Here is a 19509-nt window from a genome sequence, read left to right as displayed (position 1 = left end):
TACTTTATGTAATAAAACATCTAAAAGCAAAAATCTTATCAGATGGGGCACTGGGACAAAATCTTATCAAATGGGGGTCTGCGGTCTAAATTGTGTCAGTTTGGGGGTCCTTGACATGAAAAAGTTTAAGAACCACTGGGTTAACAGGACAATAAAAATGGAAAGCTCTACGGTAGTAGACCTTCGAATGAAGTACACGCAACATGTGCCCTCATCCCACTAGATAACAACAACTTTTGATATAATTTATTTATATACCAAGTCTTTGAAAACAGATTGCAAAATTCTTTGTAACTATTATAAAACAGATGTAGTACCCCATCTGTCCAGGAGAGGGTAGTATTTAACATAAAATGTGTAAAAGGATCACTATAGTATAAAATTATGTGAGGAAATGTGGTGAGAAACGTTGAAAAGTAGTGCAAAACACACACCTGCCGTGTCTGCATGAGAAAACAAATGTCTTTTATTTGAAAATACCGGGATGTTAGCTAATTGCATTTTTATTATGTTTTGTGTGTCCACTTTACATTGAATTATTGCATTGGCCATGCTCTCTCATCTGGGCATGTTTACTCAATTTTAAATCTGATGTGTATTTATATTATTGAACACCAAATCTGAAAAAAACCCCATATCATTATGATGTAATAAACGCAATTTAATTTTTGAATCACTTTTGATGTTTTTGATTATATGTTTTAATTCTCCAAGACTTCTAAACTGATACCTCTATAGACAGACAGGGTATGAAATTTAACGTGAAAGCCTCCATAATCCTCATTCTGTAGGGGGAAAACGTTATTTGGTTGTGTTTTTAACTAAGCAGTTTCACCAGCAGATGGCAGCAATGTAGGTCAAGACATTAAGGCTTTTCACACTACAGCAACATTAAACACATGGATTCTTCTTTACGCAGGTAGAGTCAATTGCTATAGGCCTACTCTACAATCACCATACTCACAAAATGAGATGTTGTGTGCCTAGATGTCTACAGATGTCTACAGTCCATTTTTATCATTATCCCTAGTCCTGATAAAGAAGAGAAAGAACTAGAAAATCAGCGCCCTTTCAACATTTTACATACTCTTTTTTTTGTAGATAGCCTTTTGGCTATTTTAAATAATCCAGATGAATAACTTGACAAGCAAAGGTGAGGTTTTTTAATTTGACTTAAATTTGTAGATCAGAGGTGGGCCAGTACAATTGAAGCTGCCTAATCCTAACGGTGAATAATTTATTGTAATGTATTGCTTTATATTATTTAATCGTGAAACAGTTGCTACAAAAATAGTTTCGAGTTAAGTGATCTCCAGAGGGGCATGAAAAGTTGCAGCAAAACGTTCAATTGATACAAATGCTGTAGATAGAAATATACTGTATAATGAGCATTCCCCCGTGGTTTATTGATACCAAATGAAACTGTTAAATTGTTGGGATTTGCAATGTTCTTATCAGGAAACTGGCACTGCAAATCCCTATAAGGATATTGTAGTGAGTTTTAGTTGGGGCACTTAGCTGAAGTAAACAGAAAGGGAGGGGAGAGTGTGCGCAAGGCTTTGGAAACAGGCATGCAGACAGCCGACCACTGCAAAGTGTTGAGCGCGGGACAGACTGGCTTCAGCCCCACACCACTCACACCACTCTTCCTCTGTCCAAGAGAAGACCCCCAAACCTCTCCTGTGAGGCGCTCACACTCATCCCAACCAATAATGTGAGAATCAGTCGGAGAGGTCTGTCAGATGTTAAAAGTCATCGTCGCTTCATTGTGCTTAAGTGCCGTCTGTTTTCAACACTGTCACACAGTTTCCAATCAGGCTACAGTAGGCTATCCACAAGGATACCTGGTGTGAGATGCGGCCATGTCCCGAGGAATATGCCCACGCGTAACCTCTTGCGGACCCTTTTGGATTTTGTCAGCGGTCATATTTGCGGTGAACGTGATCGACGTGGACGCGTACAGCTGTCATGAAGTGAGGACCGCTTTCCAGCTGCGGCAGGTCGGGCCGCTGCACCGCGTACCGGAGACACCTGGCACAGGTGAGCCAGTGGGTTTGGCAAGTATAGTGAAGTGCACTTTGGCTAAAGCGCACTGCAAACATTATACAGTGGTGATAATAGATCCGCAGACAGAAGCCGCTGATTTTGTTTTAAGTACAACCATAGCCATTTCAGCCGTGAACACCAGAACCTATAAAATGTGTGAAAAGTGCAATTATACGGCAATGATTCAGTTCCAGACTTAAAAAAAGACTTTTAATGAGTGTTAAATTTATCTAAGCATTCTTTGCTCCTGTCAAAAGCACACGTGGGTCAGTGTACACTGACACACAAAAGCTCAATGAAGTGACAGCAGCCATTGAAAGGTTGTGAGACAGAACAGATACTGCTCTCTGTCTTCACTTTTGTTATATTATTCCGTGTTGTATTATTTAGTAATGTCAGTGAATAAACCTTTAAAAGGTTTTGGACATAAAGTCTGTGTGCTAAGTCTGTTGTGTATGGGGGATGCTATTGGTTATAATGATTACTCTAAACAACATAGCACACAACAAAATCAGAAATTATTTAAATAGGGTGAAGTGTGTCTGGAAAAAAACCCCTTTTCATTCCTGGTATCGTATCTGCCGATCACTGTGCAGTCTGAGCATCAGTGTTCAGACTGCACATGTCCTGATATACCTGTATATTACGTATTACATGTTTAAGTTACGGATGATATGTCTGGCTTAAAGCATTAGCGCTTGTTGATTTTCCCAAACCCTTTCTAAAAACTTTCTCACCATACAAGCAGGCTGTTTTGAGAGATTACATAATTATTTTGCAAATTTCCTTTGAGAAGCTGCTCAGTACATTCACAAGCTACTGAGACAGGGTTTTTGAGCTAGAACAAGTCTAATATCAGGCAGAGGTCTTATGTGGTTTAGTCTCTGTAGATAAAGAGGCTGCAAGATTGTGTCCGCAATAGAGGGTGATTGATTTGTCATCTGCATATTGATTTGTGCAAGTCAGTCATCAACAATTCTTTTGGCAATAAAGCTTTAGAGATTTGGGCTGACGAACCCTTAAATCTTACAACACATATTGTCTCTCAGTACATGAGTTGAACTCATGGGCCACAGTTTATCAGAAAAGATTGTCCAGCAGGCATATAGAGTCTTTTGGCATCTCTGCTGACATGGTTCCCAAATGTTTCCTGCCTTTTGTCAGATTTTTGTTCGAGGGATGCTTGAAAACAGTTATAAATGCCTTGAAACTTTTGTGGTATGTGCTTTCCTTCTGCACACAGAGGAAAAAGTTATTTTGTGAGGATAAACATTGGTTCCAAATCTGCTTTGGACGCAAAATGCATTTTGTGCGGGTTTAGGCTTTGGTACAACTATGCTGTTTTTGCTTGAAAGTTATACTGCAAGCATAGTAAGACCCTTCATCACTTTGACTAATCATGTCATGTTTGATCTATGTAGGTCCATTCCTGCCAGTTGTCATATATTTGAACACAACAAATTGGGTTATTCAGTGGTCATTTTTATGATTAATCCAGTCTTTTAAATCATTTGATCTTTAGTTACTGTAAATCTCCTGGCCTTACAAATATTCAAATACCAGTAGATATGCATTGTACAAGTACCAATATGAGTACAGACCAGAATCCTATACTGTAACTGAAATCGTGTCATATGCGAGTTGGTAGCAGCTTAAGTATCACCCAGTCTGAGTCTGCACGCTGTAACAGCGAGATGAGCAATAGATAGCTTAGTGGGTAACATACCTAGAGGTGCATCCAAACCACTTGATATGTTTGTTTAGCAGGGTGTCACTACTAGCAACAGAGGATGTCAGTTTCATTGGAAGCTGTAGTTTAGGGTTAGCTCTTAAAGACAACAGAAGGACCTCGGTCTTCTGAGCATGTCAGCAGTCTGAAGCAAGGCTTGCGTGACAAACTTTTACAGTCTGCAGTGCATTGGCAGAAGCTGCATATGAGTATTTCAGTCTGATGTTTCAGCTGTCAATGAGCATTTTACCTGACACTGAGCAGCAAACAGATTAAAAAAAACCATACAGGCCGTACTGTATAGTGTGATAATCTTTAGTTTTAATGAATTGCTTTCCCCACCTTTAACCCTCATAAGATATTTTATTTCTATATTCTATCTATAGTAATATAATTTGAGTAAAATAGTGCTGATATAATCCAGATACAATCATCTGCTACTCACTAGTCTGAACTAGCAATTGATATAAATATTTGTGTTATTTAAAAGGTGCGCTGAACTGCATTTTCGTGCTTTTACACGCCACCACTTCTCTGCTGTTCTCTCCCTTCACAGCTAATCAAACATTGCTGTCGCTTCATAAGTACATTTTGGGCTTAAATGTTGTTTTGCTTTTTGTTTGTACTTGTCCTGGAGAGGTTGTTTTGGGTCAGGCGCAATCTCGTCTTCAAAGCAGTGACCAATGCAAGGGGGTGTTTGAGTGGGAGATTTGGTGTATATGTGTGTGTGTGTGTGTACACAATTATGCTACTCTGCTTCGGTTCTCAGATCAAATGCCAACAAAAGCAACTCTTGAAATTTGAAGTGGCAAAACTTCAGCACTTTTCACAGTCTGATGTTTGCTTTAGGATACAGTGCTACGTTTCATTCATGTGTGGTGAACTGATTTCTCACTAAGCACCAGGAGTGTGGCAGCAGGGAACTTAAGAACTGACCAACTGGATATGATTTTATAATAAAAAAAAGGCTTTTACAGTACACATATTTTATTAACAAATGATTACACAAGTTATTTTACTGAATTAGTTCCTACTATTACTGCTATTTCTACTCCATTAGTAGGAGAATTAATGCTTTAAAATGCCAGTCATACATGAATCCCCCTCTCAACAATGTAGACGATAAGTCACTTCAAATGTTTAGTAAAAAGCAGATTTAATTGCAGGTGCTTGCTTAGGTTCTGTGTTAATGAGAGGCCCTGAGAAGCCTCTGCAGTATTTTACCAGTATGTCTCTGAATTGAATTATTTTAGACTAAAAAAATTGCTTTCCAGACATTAAATGTTTGTTTTTTGGGCCACAATTTATAAAAAGTGACTTTATCTCCCTGCCACATTCAGCATAGGTAACGTAGATAATCAGTGACATGAAGTTGCTTATCCTGACATTATTTTGAAGAGTTATGGCCACTTTGGTACTGTGGTACACAGCCAAATACTACATATTGAGATTACCGCAGGGTGCTGATATAGCCCTTTGGAGATAGATCATTTGGGAGGCAGACAGCTAGCAGTGCTATTCGCAGACACACCAGTCCTGTGATATGATCAGCCTATTTTACAGCTCAGTTAAAACTCCCTCATTGAGCAAGGCTTATCTGATTGTGTACATACCACTCACCGTTTTTCATTTTACTACTGCCATTCACTGATTTACTGAGTCATTAACAGCTATTCTGGAGTGAAAGAGAAAGTGTCTTTATATCTTTAATACAAGGCAAGCAGGGTCATGTGTTAATAGCGAGGGAATGGGAACACACTGTGTTATCACATGTCGCCACATCCTTAACCAGTTACAGCGTCAAAAGCCTTGGCAAGCTCTCAAAGCTCAACATGGTCTTTGATTGGCTGTAGTTATTTTGATTCCCTTTTTAACTTGGCCTTTCTCACTGAGAGAGCAAACACATGGTGCACACCTCCTACTCCATACACACTAAAAATTGTTGAGCATCTGTGTTTTCTTTTCCAGGCCATCTCTCAACCACTTACTTCAATCTCATGTAAGATTAACAGAAGAACATCTCCAGTCCAGTGAGTTTTTTAAAACTGAAGCCATTAGAAAAAAGACATTGTTGGTAAAAAATAGCAACAGATGTATATCTTCAAGTAAGAAGACACAGTATAGACAGTTGAATTTACAAGCACCTCAGATGCTCTTTCTCAAGTCCACCCGATCACTCCTGCCTTATCAGTGTTGTGCCAGTCTGAAGCTGATTACCATGTCTGAGTCAGGCTCTACACAACATCTCTTATTGGATTTCAGCCTAAGTCTATCTTGTGTTTCAGTTGATTGTGTGCTACTGCACCCTCTTGGCTTGCTATGGTGGTAGAGACAGATGCAATTTTATAAGGTTATTAGACTGCCAAGTATATCATCTACCTATCAAATAATACAACCATCTAGAAAAGATGACCCTTGCTGAGCTCTAGGAATAGAAATAGTATATGTGCACATGGTTTCTGAGAGACTGTTCAACAGATCATCTTGAATATAAAATAATTAGCCTACTCTGCCAGGGGCTGAACAACGCTCTAGTATAATGCTGCTTCATCATGTCTGCATCCATCTGTCCTCCAGTCCTCTACTTGGCTCTCTTAGCTCTGTCAGTCTGTCTGACCCCTTCCCTTTGGCATGGCTTTGGACACCGTGCCAATCACTGATGGCAGTTGCAGCTTGGGGTCTGGGAGAGCTAAACATTACAGCTCAGTTTCAAGGTTGTCCAAAAATGCAGGTATGCGGTAAAGCCCGTTTGAGATGTGTTTTCATTCAGTATGGTCCATCCCAAGCCAGCAAATCTGTATAGAGTAAATATCCTGTATGTTCAGTGGATCAGACGACTTCAAAGGGAACTGGCTTCCTGAGGCAGGAGAAGGGTAACTGCATTAATTACCTACTTTCTAACAAAGTTATTCTTGTTCTTGTAAAAATATCAAAAAAGCAGCATCAGGAAACCGCAACCCTCCAGGTCATCAACGCTTTCCAAATCAAATCAAAATTTCCATACCATATTGGGGAGATGTGAGCTGCATTAAAATCATTTTATAAGTGCAGTAGTTAATGCATGTGTGTGTTTGAAAAGGGCTGTAATAACATAACTACCTTCTCAGCAGTATACTGTATTCACCTCAGCTAATACCACACATTGAGAATGGCATGTGAGTTAGCTGTGCAATTATAGAATGGCAGAGTTTCCCCACTCAAGAGTTTTGACTTGTGCAATGAAGGGCACTGAGGTGTTGCTGAAGGGATTGTGACTAACAAGTCAAGACCCCTGAGCCATGGCTTTAATACGGCAAATTACTCCAGAGGTATTTGTCACCTGAGGACGATTAAGGGAATTAGGATTCAGAGTTGACATCCAGTCTAAAGAGTAAAGTGTGTGAAGGTTTAGCAAGGCAGAATGAGTAGCATACTCTTGGCACTAATTATAAAGGACCTGTAGAGTGTTCTTGGCCTATTGGATATATCAAGTCACAATTCAGCAAAGTTTTTATCAGAGGAAAAGGTACAGCCAGGATTCAAAATAACATCCACACTTCATGAAAAAAGTGTAATAAATCAGACTTGTAAGGACGTCTCTTGGTAATATGTTGTCATGATTTTCAACATTTAAAAAAACATTTTCAGTTTTTTATCGAGTGCACTCACAATTTGGGCCTTTTTGATGTGGCCTTTTGGGGCTCTGTTCACAGTCTCATGCAGCTTTTCAAGCAAAAAGTAATAGTTGCAAAAGTATTTAGCCCGTTTACTACTCACAGTGTGGTTAAAAACCAAGCATCTGTAGGAAGTCACATGAGTGCCAATTAAGGGGAGATAACAGGAAAGTTTCCAATTACTCAAAGTACAGAAAGGTCAATCATAAAAAAAGAAGAAATAGGCCGTAAAAGTCGAATGTCTATGTGAGCAGGGCACCTGTGAGGGAGGCCACAAAGACACATGTAGCAACTCTGAAGGAGCTATGGGCTCATGGTAGCAGTTTAAAGGTGCAGTGTGTAGAATTTAGTGGCTTATAGTGGAACGTACTTGGCAGACATGGAATATAATATTCATAAGTATGCTTTAATTAGTTTATAATAGGGATGCATGATATTGGATTTTTGCCAATATCCAATACTGTGATATTTTCCAACTCACTGTGGCCGATTGCTAATACCGATATATGCACATATTTTTTTTCCACCTGGCTGAGACTATTATGCATGCAATCATAGATAAAACTAAGATTGTACTGGAGTTCAGGAGCTCAGCATTAAAACTTTAATGAACCTTCCAAGTGGGAGGAGCAGTAGAGTTTTCTTTGAGTTTATTAGACAGACAGGATTAATGGGCAGGATTTAATCTCTGATCCACAGTCAGGAGCAGAAGGTGGCAGTAATGCACCTAATACGCTGGTTGCCATCTGCTGTTATAAACCAAAAAGAAGAAAAAATTTTTCAAACAGTGGTACATCTTGTGAACTGAGGTGTTTCCTATCTGTGCAGCCAAACACAGCAGCTCCTCCGTGGACTGTTTCACGTGGTGCTTCCTCCGCAGGCTCCACTTCACTCAGCTGCCCTACAGACTCACTGCTTTTTCCCGATTTAACCTGAATAACAAACTGGGGGATGGTGCTTCAGTTGGATCCACATGGAGAGCCAGGGCTAGCTGGGAGGCTAGCGAAGCATTAGCCGCAGCATGGCTGGACGGAAGCACAGCCAGCTAGCCTGTGCTTCAGGTTAAATTGGGAAGAAGCAGCGAGTTTGTCCGGCAGCTGAGTGAAGTGGAGCTTGTGGAGGAGGCACCGGGACCATCAGGGTGAAACAGTCCATGGAGGGAAGCACAGCCAGGCGGTCGAGGAGAAGGCGACGAATTGGCCGATAACGATATGTCATTGTAAAGGCTTTATTGGCTGATACCGGTGACATGCCGATATTATCGTGCATCCCTAGCATATAACCACCTGAAAATAACAATCGTGTTTTCGTTACCTTAGAATGAGCCCTTTATATCGACATAGGGAGCGGGTTATCTTCCACGGAGACTACCATGTTGCACCGCCATATTTCTACTGTAGCCCAGAATGGACAAACCAAACACTGGCTCTAGAGAGGGCCTTTCACATTTTTCATGAGTTTCGTGGCCACCGTAAGTTCTCCTACGCACTTGGAAGGGGAGGAGGGGGTGCTGATAAAGCACCCAGACAGCAGTCAGTATCAGTTGCAGCTTCATGGCAAAGAGAAAGCCATTTTTGCAGTAAACTTACATAACATCTTGCCTTATTTTCCAGCAAGATAACGTGGCCAAACATAAAGTGAAAACTTCACAGAACTGCCTTCAAAGCAACATTGTTGATTTCTTGGAAGGGTCTGGTCAGAGTCCATTTCAATCCAAATCAAAAATGTGTGGCAGAAAAAAAATGAAAATTGCTGTTGAGTCACAGTCCCCAAGCAATTTGACAGAGCCTGAGTAATTTTGCAAAGAAGAATGGGGGGAAATTTTAATGTCCAGATGTTAAAGACTGTTATTACTGCAAAAAGTACCTACAGTACTAAATATTCATTTTAAGAGGGTGTGCAAATATTTTGTTTTCAATTTTTTATTTAGATGAATTTGTAGACTTTTTGATTTAATTAAAACGTCAAAAGGTTCAATGCATTTTATAGGCATATGTATGTTGAGCAGTTGGTATCCTGGAAATATAAATGTAACTCAAAAAGAAGGGAGTCAGATATATAAAGATATATCCTACATTGTAGACTTCAATAACTAAAAAAGTCGATGGTAGACTGCTACCGTGTGTCCCCATAAATATTTTAGTTTACCCTTCAGACAGAAGCCACTGAAATGTTGTTTGATGATATACTGTATATAAAATGTTTCAAAGATTAGAAAGAACAGACTCAGCAGGTTGTTTGCTGTTGCACACGGGAGTAGTGACATGGCTTCTAATGATTCCAAAAAGTGGCCTGGTATATTCGTGAAACAGCCAGCCTGTCCTGACTGCTGTGGTGGCTTTAACAGCCAAAGTCTTTCTGAGTATCACTTACTCCATGCAGCTACTCACAAGGGACGGAGAGGCCAGCTTGGATTCCACTGTGAGTCCCTGGATATTAGTTTCATATCAGAGATAACACACAAACACAAAGGAGAGAAAGAGCCAGCCAGCCAAGAGAACAGGGTCAGGGACAGAAGGTGAGAGAGGACAGCTACCAAATATGGTGAAATGACATTGCTAAAATGAAATTAAATTATGTACTGATCGGCCACTTCATTAGGCACTAGGGATGTGCAGGGAGCCCAGTATTTGTATTTGTATCACTATTTGTTGAGGCAGCAAAATTATTTGTATTTGTATTCGAATGAAAGTGGAAATAGCTTTAAAATCCTATTTTTTGTTTTTATTACGCTTTTAATTTTAGAAAATTAAAGTGTTACAGTAAGTGTTCATGAATAAACAAGCTTATGAAGGAGGTCCGGGTCTCGAACTGGAGTCTCCCAGATCATAGACCACTGTGGTGACTACTGAGCTAAAATCTAGCACACTGCCACTGCGCAGATAGACCTGTAGGTATTTATACACCCATAACACAGAGACAGTACAGCGTGTAATGTGTAGGAAAAACTTCAAAGGCGATCCTTACTTTGCACTTTTCATTTATTACCTATTTTTTACAACCTAACTTTGTGGGAAGGAGAAGGGGAACAACAAGTTATGGAGAGCCCTTTGAGAGCACTTTGTGCATGTCAGTAGCTCAGCTTTATCTCTGGGGAACACCCCCAACTCCAGGAGTGATGTCCATATTAGGAAATGTGCATCATGTAGCAGGTGGATGTGACTCCCCTTGTTGAGACCTGCTGATATATGTAACAGCGGAGCAGAGGACAGATTTGTATTCTGGCCCACCCCTATTAGGTACACCTGTGCAATCTAATGAAATCCAGTACAACAGCTCTGCCATAAATGCTACTTTTACGAAGCTTATACATTTTCAGTTTTTGTTGACATTGTCAGAAAGGTGATAATTCTACTTGATGTTTATTATTGAGGTTGTAGTGGTGTACTGGAGTGCATTACATTGAAAAATGTTCTTAATATTTTGCCCCACTCATGTATGTTAATGGAGTGGACAAAATATTAGGAATACCATTCATTATAATTCACTCCAGTACACCACCACCACACTAGCTCTACCCTCAATACAAAGCAATGCATTTTTAAATGGGTGAATATGTTTGTTGGGGTTTTTGTTTAACCCCATGACTGCCACCGGCACTTACTGTACTGTTCTGATGAGTTTTAGTGAATTAGACCAAAAAATACAGATTTAGGACTAATACATCCACTTTTTAAAGAAAAGCCTACCAAATTGGCTAGTTAGGTGCTAGTCTAAGCCTTAAAGATGTCATTAATATATCCTCTATTTTGTTGAAGAGTTCATGTTAAAGGATGTCTAGATCTGTGAATACTCATACTCATCAAATTTGAAAACACCTCTGTGAAGCTCAGCAGGAGGTAAGTCAGGAAATAGCAGATGATTTAGGCAATGGATTTTTGTTAAAATTGCGGTATTTCTGTATAAAAAAGAACAGGATAGGATTTTCCAGAAACACTGTTGACAGGGAGACAGTGTCAATATAAAAAGAGTGAACTGCTGCAGAGATGGAGATAATGAGCTGGAAGGGGCAGGACAGCCAGTTATGACTTCACTCGTCTGGCTCAGGGATGGGAACAAATGGAGCCTCTCTGGGTAATTAAGAGACACCCAGGCCTCACTAGGATATGCCAGGCAAATGGGAGAGAGGGAGCAGAAAGGGAAAGAGGGATTGAGAATGCAACCCTATTGTGTTTCATGGAGGGATTTGGACGGTGAGGCACTGGTCTTGCGGTCTGTCCTAAGGCCATGCTTTAGGCTCTGGTTACAACACCTGCCTCTAGCCACCCCCTTCTAGCCCTTCCCCCCCTGTAAAATGAGTTATCATATCAGACTCCTGCATTATGGAAATGTCCATGTGCATGTGGATTTGGGCAAGGAAATGTGTGGGAAAGGACAGTTTTAATAGCCCATGCTAATTGTGACCAGCCTCAGTGATGTCATGACAGTGTTTATATATGTAGCGATGGTGAGAAGCAGGTGACACTGGCAGGACAGGGTGGACTCTGTTTGGGCTGATGTAATTGTGCCTGATTGAGCTGTTCTTTGGATCATAGTATTTGCAGTTAGGTCATTGCCTTCATGTGGTTGTTCAGAATTGCAGCGGTATGTCTAATGACTGTCTAGTTTCAGAGGTGATTTCACAAGAATTACTGGGGCATACGTGTGCATGTACACGTGTGAGTGACTGCGGGTTATGCATGTTTGCATTATAAAATGCAAGTACATGCATATATTTTGTGCATATGCATTTACAAATGTACATCTTGACAGCACTTAACAACATGTGTGCAATCGTATGAGCCAAATATATTTTATATTTAGCTAAGACAGTATTTATAGCAAGAAACATCGTTGAATTCTTGGTCTACTTTCTCACCCTCCCATGGTGCCTCTTCTGTCTCCCAGTGGAGTTATGGCCTGTCTGTCTATGTGCATACTCAGGACACTATACATATACTCACACATATTCGTGCAGCACAATGTAGAATCATATACCAGATATAAATATATATCTCATAGGATAAAAGACTTTTGCATTCTTCAAGAATTTATCATCTTATTCAAATTGAGATCTTGAAGATCCTTTTCACTTCCACTTCCTGTGATATGCTTGATGCAATGTGTTGCCACTGACTTGAAAGTGATTACTAAAAAAAAATACTGATAAACAATTTATGACATATGGTATGTGTCCATGTCTGCTTTAATTTCCCAGATGTGGATCTGTTGATTTGTAAGCACCATGGTCCATCCTGCTGCACCCGGAAGATGGAGGAGAGCTACCAGTTCGCTGTAAAACGAGAAACCCTCCACAACATTCACTCCTACAGCTATGAGCTTGAGCACCTCATCTCAGGCCACTCGGACGCCTTCCAGGGTAAGTGCTGAGACAAAAGTGGGCAAGCTGGGGCTGGATGGCTCAGGTTGGGTGGGATTGGACACTGGGTTGTTGATGATGGATGGGAAAGAGATGTTAAGATACAGTGGTTGGTGGGTTGTTATTCTGGTACATGCTGTACTTACCACTGCCTGGGACTGATACCCCAGAATGCTACCTTCTGCAAAGTATTTAACATGAAAACTTTTCCCAGCTTTTTGCTGACCTATAACTGAACATACACCCTTTATTTGAATCCAAATACAGAAATAAATAACTAAATGACTTTGTATTTGTTTTCTTACTTGCAAATAATGCTTATATGTCCAAAAAAAAAGTTTCTACTCAGTTCCCCAAGGTCACGGTAGCTGGTGTGCAGGCAAGTGTGTAACCCAAAAGAATGGGCATGGCTTCACTCCCCCCCTCTTCCCTTCTTCTGTGGGTTTGGCAGCAATAGACCTGTGGAGAAGGATCAGGGAGGTTAGACAGGGAAAAAAGAGAGTATGTGGGCCTTTTTCTCAGCCTGTAGTGCTTGGTGGAAGATGGTCTGCTTTGTCATTATCTGATCCTGCTCTCAGTACAGCAAAACACTTACTGGAACCCTTGAAAAAAATGATGGTACTTCTGGAGAGTGAAACAATCTGTGCATGTTATCACTTTTGTTTGCATTTTGTTTGTTTGGTGTTTATTTTTGGGTGTATTTTTGGTCGTGCTTCCTCTTTGGTAGCCCGGTCAGTTCACATGTCTGAGCTCTGGATAAACAAGGCTCTGCTGTAGATACAAAGCCTGTTTCAGCTAGATCTTGCCTGCCAAAGGGCTTTGTACTACGCCCAACTGAATCAAGCAGTGCAGTAGTTGCCCAAGCTTGTCCTCCCGCTAGTAATTGCAGTGTCATTTAAATTTTAAAATTTCCAAAACAGACAGTTTTTCCTCCCCAAAACCTCTAGCACAATCCCACAGGCTTGGAGACATGCTTCAGATGTTTTTAATGTTACAGGAATTTCGGTACCATGCAATTAGTTTTATAAGACAATGGACTGCTTAGACGCAGGCCAACACTACTGGTCTTGGTCTCTAATATGGAAAACTCCTGTCATATGTAAACGGATGCTGTAATAGAGAATGACATAGGTCAGAAAACGGTAATGGAGAATTTATTATTTTCAGACATTGTTGTCATGGAAATTGTTACTGTCATGTTTAACTTGTACATGTCATCTGGATATCAGGATATATTAGTGGCACACAATGTTCTCCATCCTACAAATGAACTGAAATTTGAAATTACAGTCCCTTCAAACATATTTGTTATGTAGGTGTTTACACAGACATGGAGATAAGCCTCTCACAACTTCTTTACAAGCAGGTTACATGGATAGAAGTAACAGTGCTTGAATAGTGTTTCTGGTATTCATCCACTTCATCATCATTAAGATCTTTCCCTTCTTACCTCATGTCTGAGCCTGTCTGGAGAATGAAGATCAGGTGTTCCACATATCCAGAAAAGGCCAAGATGGAAAATAACAATGGAATAACAATAGATACTGGAGTATGATGGTGCTGAAAATGATGATGTCACAAGCCCTCAATTTGCAAGGCCTTCTAAGGACAGTCTCTGTGCTGTCTGAGTGCCTCGAGAGGAATGTGAAGTAGCAAGTGGCTCATATACCGCATGAAGTAATGAGAATATGACTTTGGCTGATACCATTGATACTGTTATTCACACGCTGCATGGTGGAAAATTGTTTGCGAGTAGCTTTCTTGTCCTAGCCCTACTGGTTCGTGTCTATTCAATTGCACCACATGCAGTTCAACAGAGCCAGTTGTCCGCAGGCTAAAAACTGCTGCTCTTCATCTGTTAATCTGTTGTTTATTTGATAATTCTTTCATGATGGGGCCACGATTTTCTGTACAGCTTTCAGTCTGCCTGTCATTCACTTGACCATGAATCTGGCAACGACAAGTCCTACTTTATATGCGTGTATGTGTGTGTGTGTGTCTGTGTGCATTTCTGCTTGAGTTTCTCCTGAGTATTTTTCTTGATGCAGTGTAGCTTTTATTGTTTCAAGTAAAAATCGTTCTCGCTGATTGGCAAGATTTAGCCAAAAGGACATGTCCATTAGAAGAGAGACGGTGTGTGCGTGTGTGTGTCTGCATGTATGTGTGTTTTTGTTGGCCTGCCCTTGTTTTGACAGCCCTAAAGGTCCTATTGTGCTTTGTCATGTGTGGGAGTTGTCATGTCATGAATATGACCCCAAAAACGCAGACCACATTCATGAATGTTGAGGGGCTCCTTTTCACAAAATTGTTACTGTATTAATATGATAGAATAGGTTTGATTCTATGCTGCAAAATCAACCAAGAACCTTTAGGGATTATCCTGATGTTGCCATCACCTTTTACCCTGTAACTGCCATGCCCTAAATCCTGCAGGCAGTTTTGTCTTTTCACCTCCTTGCTCCTTGGTATCTCATCCCTGCTGACAATATCCATGTTGTCTGTTCTTTCTTTCCTCCTACCGTTCAACTTTCCCAAAACATACAGACAGATACACCCTAGCCAGCCCCTCTGGACTTCTCTCTCCCTCCCAACACACAAACAAGCAGACTCTCCTAATCCATGCCATAGTTGATAGGTAATGAGTGTTGGGGCCTGATGGTGGGTGGGTGTCCACCACAGAACCCAGTCTAAGCTGGGGCAGCTTAGTGTTGCCATCATGGGCTTTGGCCTGTCAGCCTGTTCTAGCCAATCAGATCTGGAGTAATCTTACTGGCTGGACACCTCTCTGTGGCCTCCGGATTGGCTGAGAGAAAGTTGAACAGATGGATTGGCTGCCAGAATATGTTTGTGCCTTTGTTTGCCTAAAGTTAAGCTGTAATAACAGTGGGTTAGAGCTTTACTTTTAGTGAATTCCAACAGAGCCCTCATATAAAATACGACATACTCAGACGGATGACAAATTAAAGGAAAAACTTGTACAGGCCTGAATGCTTGACCCCTACAGTGAGGGGATCCGGCTCTGTTTTGCTGTGGGGGGCATTTTACTGGCATGATTTGGGTCCACCTGTCCCCTTAGAGGGAAGGGTTACTGCAAATCAAAGTTGTTCTGAGTGATCTCTATATCTATATCTATCATCTATCTTGATGGGAGTGGTCTCTTCCAGGATGACAATGCCCCCATCCATAGGGCACGAGGGGTCACTGAATACTTTTAGTATGAAAATGATGTGAATCATGTGCTATGGCCTTAACAGTCACCAGATCTCAACTCAAATGAACACCTATGGGAGATTTTGGAGCGACGTGTTTGACAGCACTCTCCACCACCGTCATTAAAACACCAAATGAGGGAATATCTTTTGGAAAAGTGGTGTTCACCCCTCCAGTAGAGTTCCAGAGACTTGTAGAATCAATGCCAAGGCACATTGAAGCTGTTCTGGCAGCACGTAGTGGTCCAACACCTTACTGAGACACTTCATGTTGGTTTTTCCTTTAATTTGTCACCCGTCCTAATGCCCTGTGAACTGAATTTGTTGGCAGTCTTTTCTGCATGCCTGTGTGTGTCTGGTCTGTGAATGACAGGTGAGAATGATGAGCAGGAGAGTAAGTATCGGGATATATACTCACACTGCTGGGGAGCAGATGTCAAGAAAATGCTGACACCGATATGAAGGGGGACCTGACCCACAGCTGAAGGCTATTAGGTCTGTGTGTGTGTGTGTGCGTGTGTGTGTGTGTGTGTGTGATAGGGGTGTTTGAGCATTTAGTACATGTGCATCTTGATCATTGTGTGTGTGCATACATGTGTACTCAAGACATGTGAGCATGTACAGTATTTACCACCTCTGCTAAGTCACCATGACCACCTCAGGGCTCAAGTTGTCCTCATAGGAGTTGACAAATGCTTTCTAGAGAAATGTATTCTCTTGGCCTAGATAGCTCTCTATCATCAATGAAAGTGCATTGCATTTAAAACTTTAGGTGCCCTTCAATGAAGAAGTACACTTGAGAAAGTGCGAGAGAGTGAGAGAGAAAGAGGCCATGACAAGGATGGTGCTTTTCCTCAATGAGGTGACATAATTAGCTGTTCCTTGTCTCATCATCCAGGAACTCTCCAGACCCTGCGTGCTGGGAGACAGTCTTTGCATGAGTGTATGTGAGAGACAAAGTAATCGAAACAACGACCTAAGGCACAGGGATACTTTGGGCTGTTAATGGCAGAATGCAGAACAAGAGGAGTCGGGAGGTGAGAATTGCTAAAGGAAGAACAAGAGAATGAGAAACCCTGGTTGTCTGGTTGGTTGGTGTGTCTCCCCCTGTGACTGTCTCCCCGGGATTTCACAGGTGGTTGAGTTCAACCTACTGTAATTGTCTCTCTGCCCTTGGGGATTAGCAGCCTCCCTGATTGCTTGTTTGGAGACAGTAGACAGCTTGCTCCATGTCTGTTTTTTTTTTTCTTTTGCACCCCTACCCCAAGTCTGTAAAGGCAACTGTCTCTTTTATTAAACAGTGATGATTTATATGTGTTTGTGTGCACAATTTGTGTGTGCATGTGTCTCTATATATATGGGCACGTGACAGGAATGATAAATCACTTGGCTGTCATGTTCTATCTTAATTCTTTCATCAGACACATAGCTATCTATCTTTATTGCAATCTCTACATTTGTCTGGAAGTTCCCTCGCTCATTTTGCCTGTGATCTTTTTAGCCTATCCTCTCTCACATCATGGTGTTTTTTTCCCTCTCCCTCCATGTCTGCATGTATTTTTCTCTGCAGATGTTTTGACCGACAGAGTTATTGCTCTAGAGGTTGATGCTTGGACACAGGATGACATTGCAGTGCACCATGAGCTCATGCTTAAATTAGGGAGGATATCCGGAATCCATCCCTACACGTCTCATTTAATCATACAGGGCGGAGAGGAAACGTGTTTATGGACCTAATAGCGGAGCGAATACATTGTGTATTTGAGTGTGTGTGTGAATGTGTGAGTGTCCTCAGCATGTTTATGTTTTAACAACGCCTTTCTAGTCTCCTGAGTAGACATGACACATAAGGGCAGGATGAGTTTCCCTCAGAGTTTGCAGGACTCGGGCTCGCTGGGGAAAAGAGGGATAGAACAAAGGAGAGGAGGGAGGAGAAGGGGAAAGGCTCAAAGCCTCTCGCAGTCATAAAGTCACACTCAAACCTTCCCTAATTACCTCTGCTTTTCATCTGCCCCTCTCACCTCAGCATGAATGTGTGAGAGCCCAAAGGAGTAGGGAGTTGGGCCTAAAGAGAGGGGAGAAAATGGGAGGGAGGAAGGGTTGATGGTCAAAGCAAGGTTTCAGTGAAAGTGTGCACAGGTGTGTTTGAATGTGGTTCTATCAGGAGCGTGTGTGTGCATTAAAAATGTTGATTCAACAGGTTTTTGCCCTGTTGATCCACTGTGTGCTGCTGATAATTCTCCCTCTTTCTTCCTGGTTGTCTCTCTGTCTGTGGTCCATGCTTTGTCAGTATTGGTTGCTTAACAAGAGCATTCTGGGCCTAGGGTGGGCACTATGCCAACAGCTTACTTGCTGGCATGTGCACTGCAGGGAACCCTCATGTCTCAAAGATAACCCAGCTGCCAAGAGTGTGCTCAACAGAATGAAACTATAAACACAAAAATCTCCCCCATTTTCTTCACCCCAAAATTCTCCTTTCATTTTTTTTCATTGTTATTCTGCTTCTTTACCAACCATGCATGCTCTGCAATAAATGTCTAAACTAATACAAAGTCTGTGTAGATTAGCCCGCCGCCAGAAACTACACCATAATTTAACATCACTAGAAGAAAATCAAACTGAGAAAAATACCCCTTTATTGCTCGCCAACACCATCTCTTCTCACACGGAATGATCTTCTGACACAACCTCACAATTGCTATTTCTGACACTGCCTTTCCGCTAGCCTCAACAAACATTCTTGGTGTAGACTAAGCTTCATCGGTCTCACTACTATCGTATGAGCACAATAAGCTTGATGTCCAGGAAGTTTCTTAGTAATCAGATAGAGTCGCATCTCCCGGGGCTTGTTCTCTGTCCAAGAGAATTTGGATTTTCTGGAACACAATCTGTCTGTCTGGCTGATGGGATTTGTACTCCACTGCTGCTGATTGGTCCAGCCTGGCCTTTTCCTGTATCCTCTCTGACTCTGCTACAGCCGTCCTTCCCAGACTGATCCCACAAGCCATAAAATGTGTGTGGGCATGTGTATAAGTATGAGATGCAGACGTCTGTGCATGTGTATAGCAGCCGGCAATCAAAATTCTCATTGGAAAATGTCTGATAAACCAACAAAATCGACAGACTACATAATAGTTCCCCCTTTGTTTAAATTTCCACATACCTACCTTTACTCAGTGTAATAGAAAGGAGTTATTGTTAAGGGAAATGATGGTGGCCAAAATAAGGTCATGCTAGGAGAATTCAGTGAGTGCTGGCGAGAGGAGTTGAACATGTCTGTGAGCAAGAGCTGCTTCCATCAGACACCTGTGGGAGATCAGGGCGTGTGCTTAATATGAGCTTTTAATGCATAAGTGGATGAGCATCTTGATATACATGTCTCTGTGTAGTGACTCACACTATTACTTCAGCCCAAAGTAGGTTGGAGTTGGCAGCCTTCCTCCCATCTCTCCCCAACAACTCACTTCATTCCCCCATTCAAGTCCACTCACTTTGCTCATTACGCCCTGTGTT

The 19509-nt window shown here is 41.4% G+C and overlaps 1 protein-coding gene across 8 annotated transcripts in view; it reads left to right on the top strand.

The window, feature by feature from the left end:
- gpc5c (glypican 5c) overlaps positions 1 to 19509 on the top strand; it is a 120300-nt gene that overhangs the window by 2743 nt on the left and 98048 nt on the right. For 2 of the 8 annotated variants that reach the window (XM_044369411.1, XM_044369413.1), the window contains exons 1-2: positions 1570 to 2040; positions 12626 to 12787. In XM_044369411.1, the coding sequence (XP_044225346.1) occupies positions 1863 to 2040; positions 12626 to 12787 (340 nt within the window). In that variant the 5' untranslated portion in view covers positions 1570 to 1862. Of the gene's footprint in view, positions 1 to 1056; positions 1154 to 1568; positions 2041 to 12625; positions 12788 to 19509 lie in introns of those variants that run through there. The other 6 variants (XM_044369408.1, XM_044369406.1, XM_044369407.1 and 3 more) reach the window with 5 other exon arrangements.

This window comes from Thunnus albacares, chromosome 12, assembly GCF_914725855.1.
Source record: "Thunnus albacares chromosome 12, fThuAlb1.1, whole genome shotgun sequence".
In the NCBI taxonomy this organism is placed as follows: domain Eukaryota; kingdom Metazoa; phylum Chordata; class Actinopteri; order Scombriformes; family Scombridae; genus Thunnus; species Thunnus albacares.
This window is presented reverse-complemented; position numbering and strand designations above follow the sequence as displayed.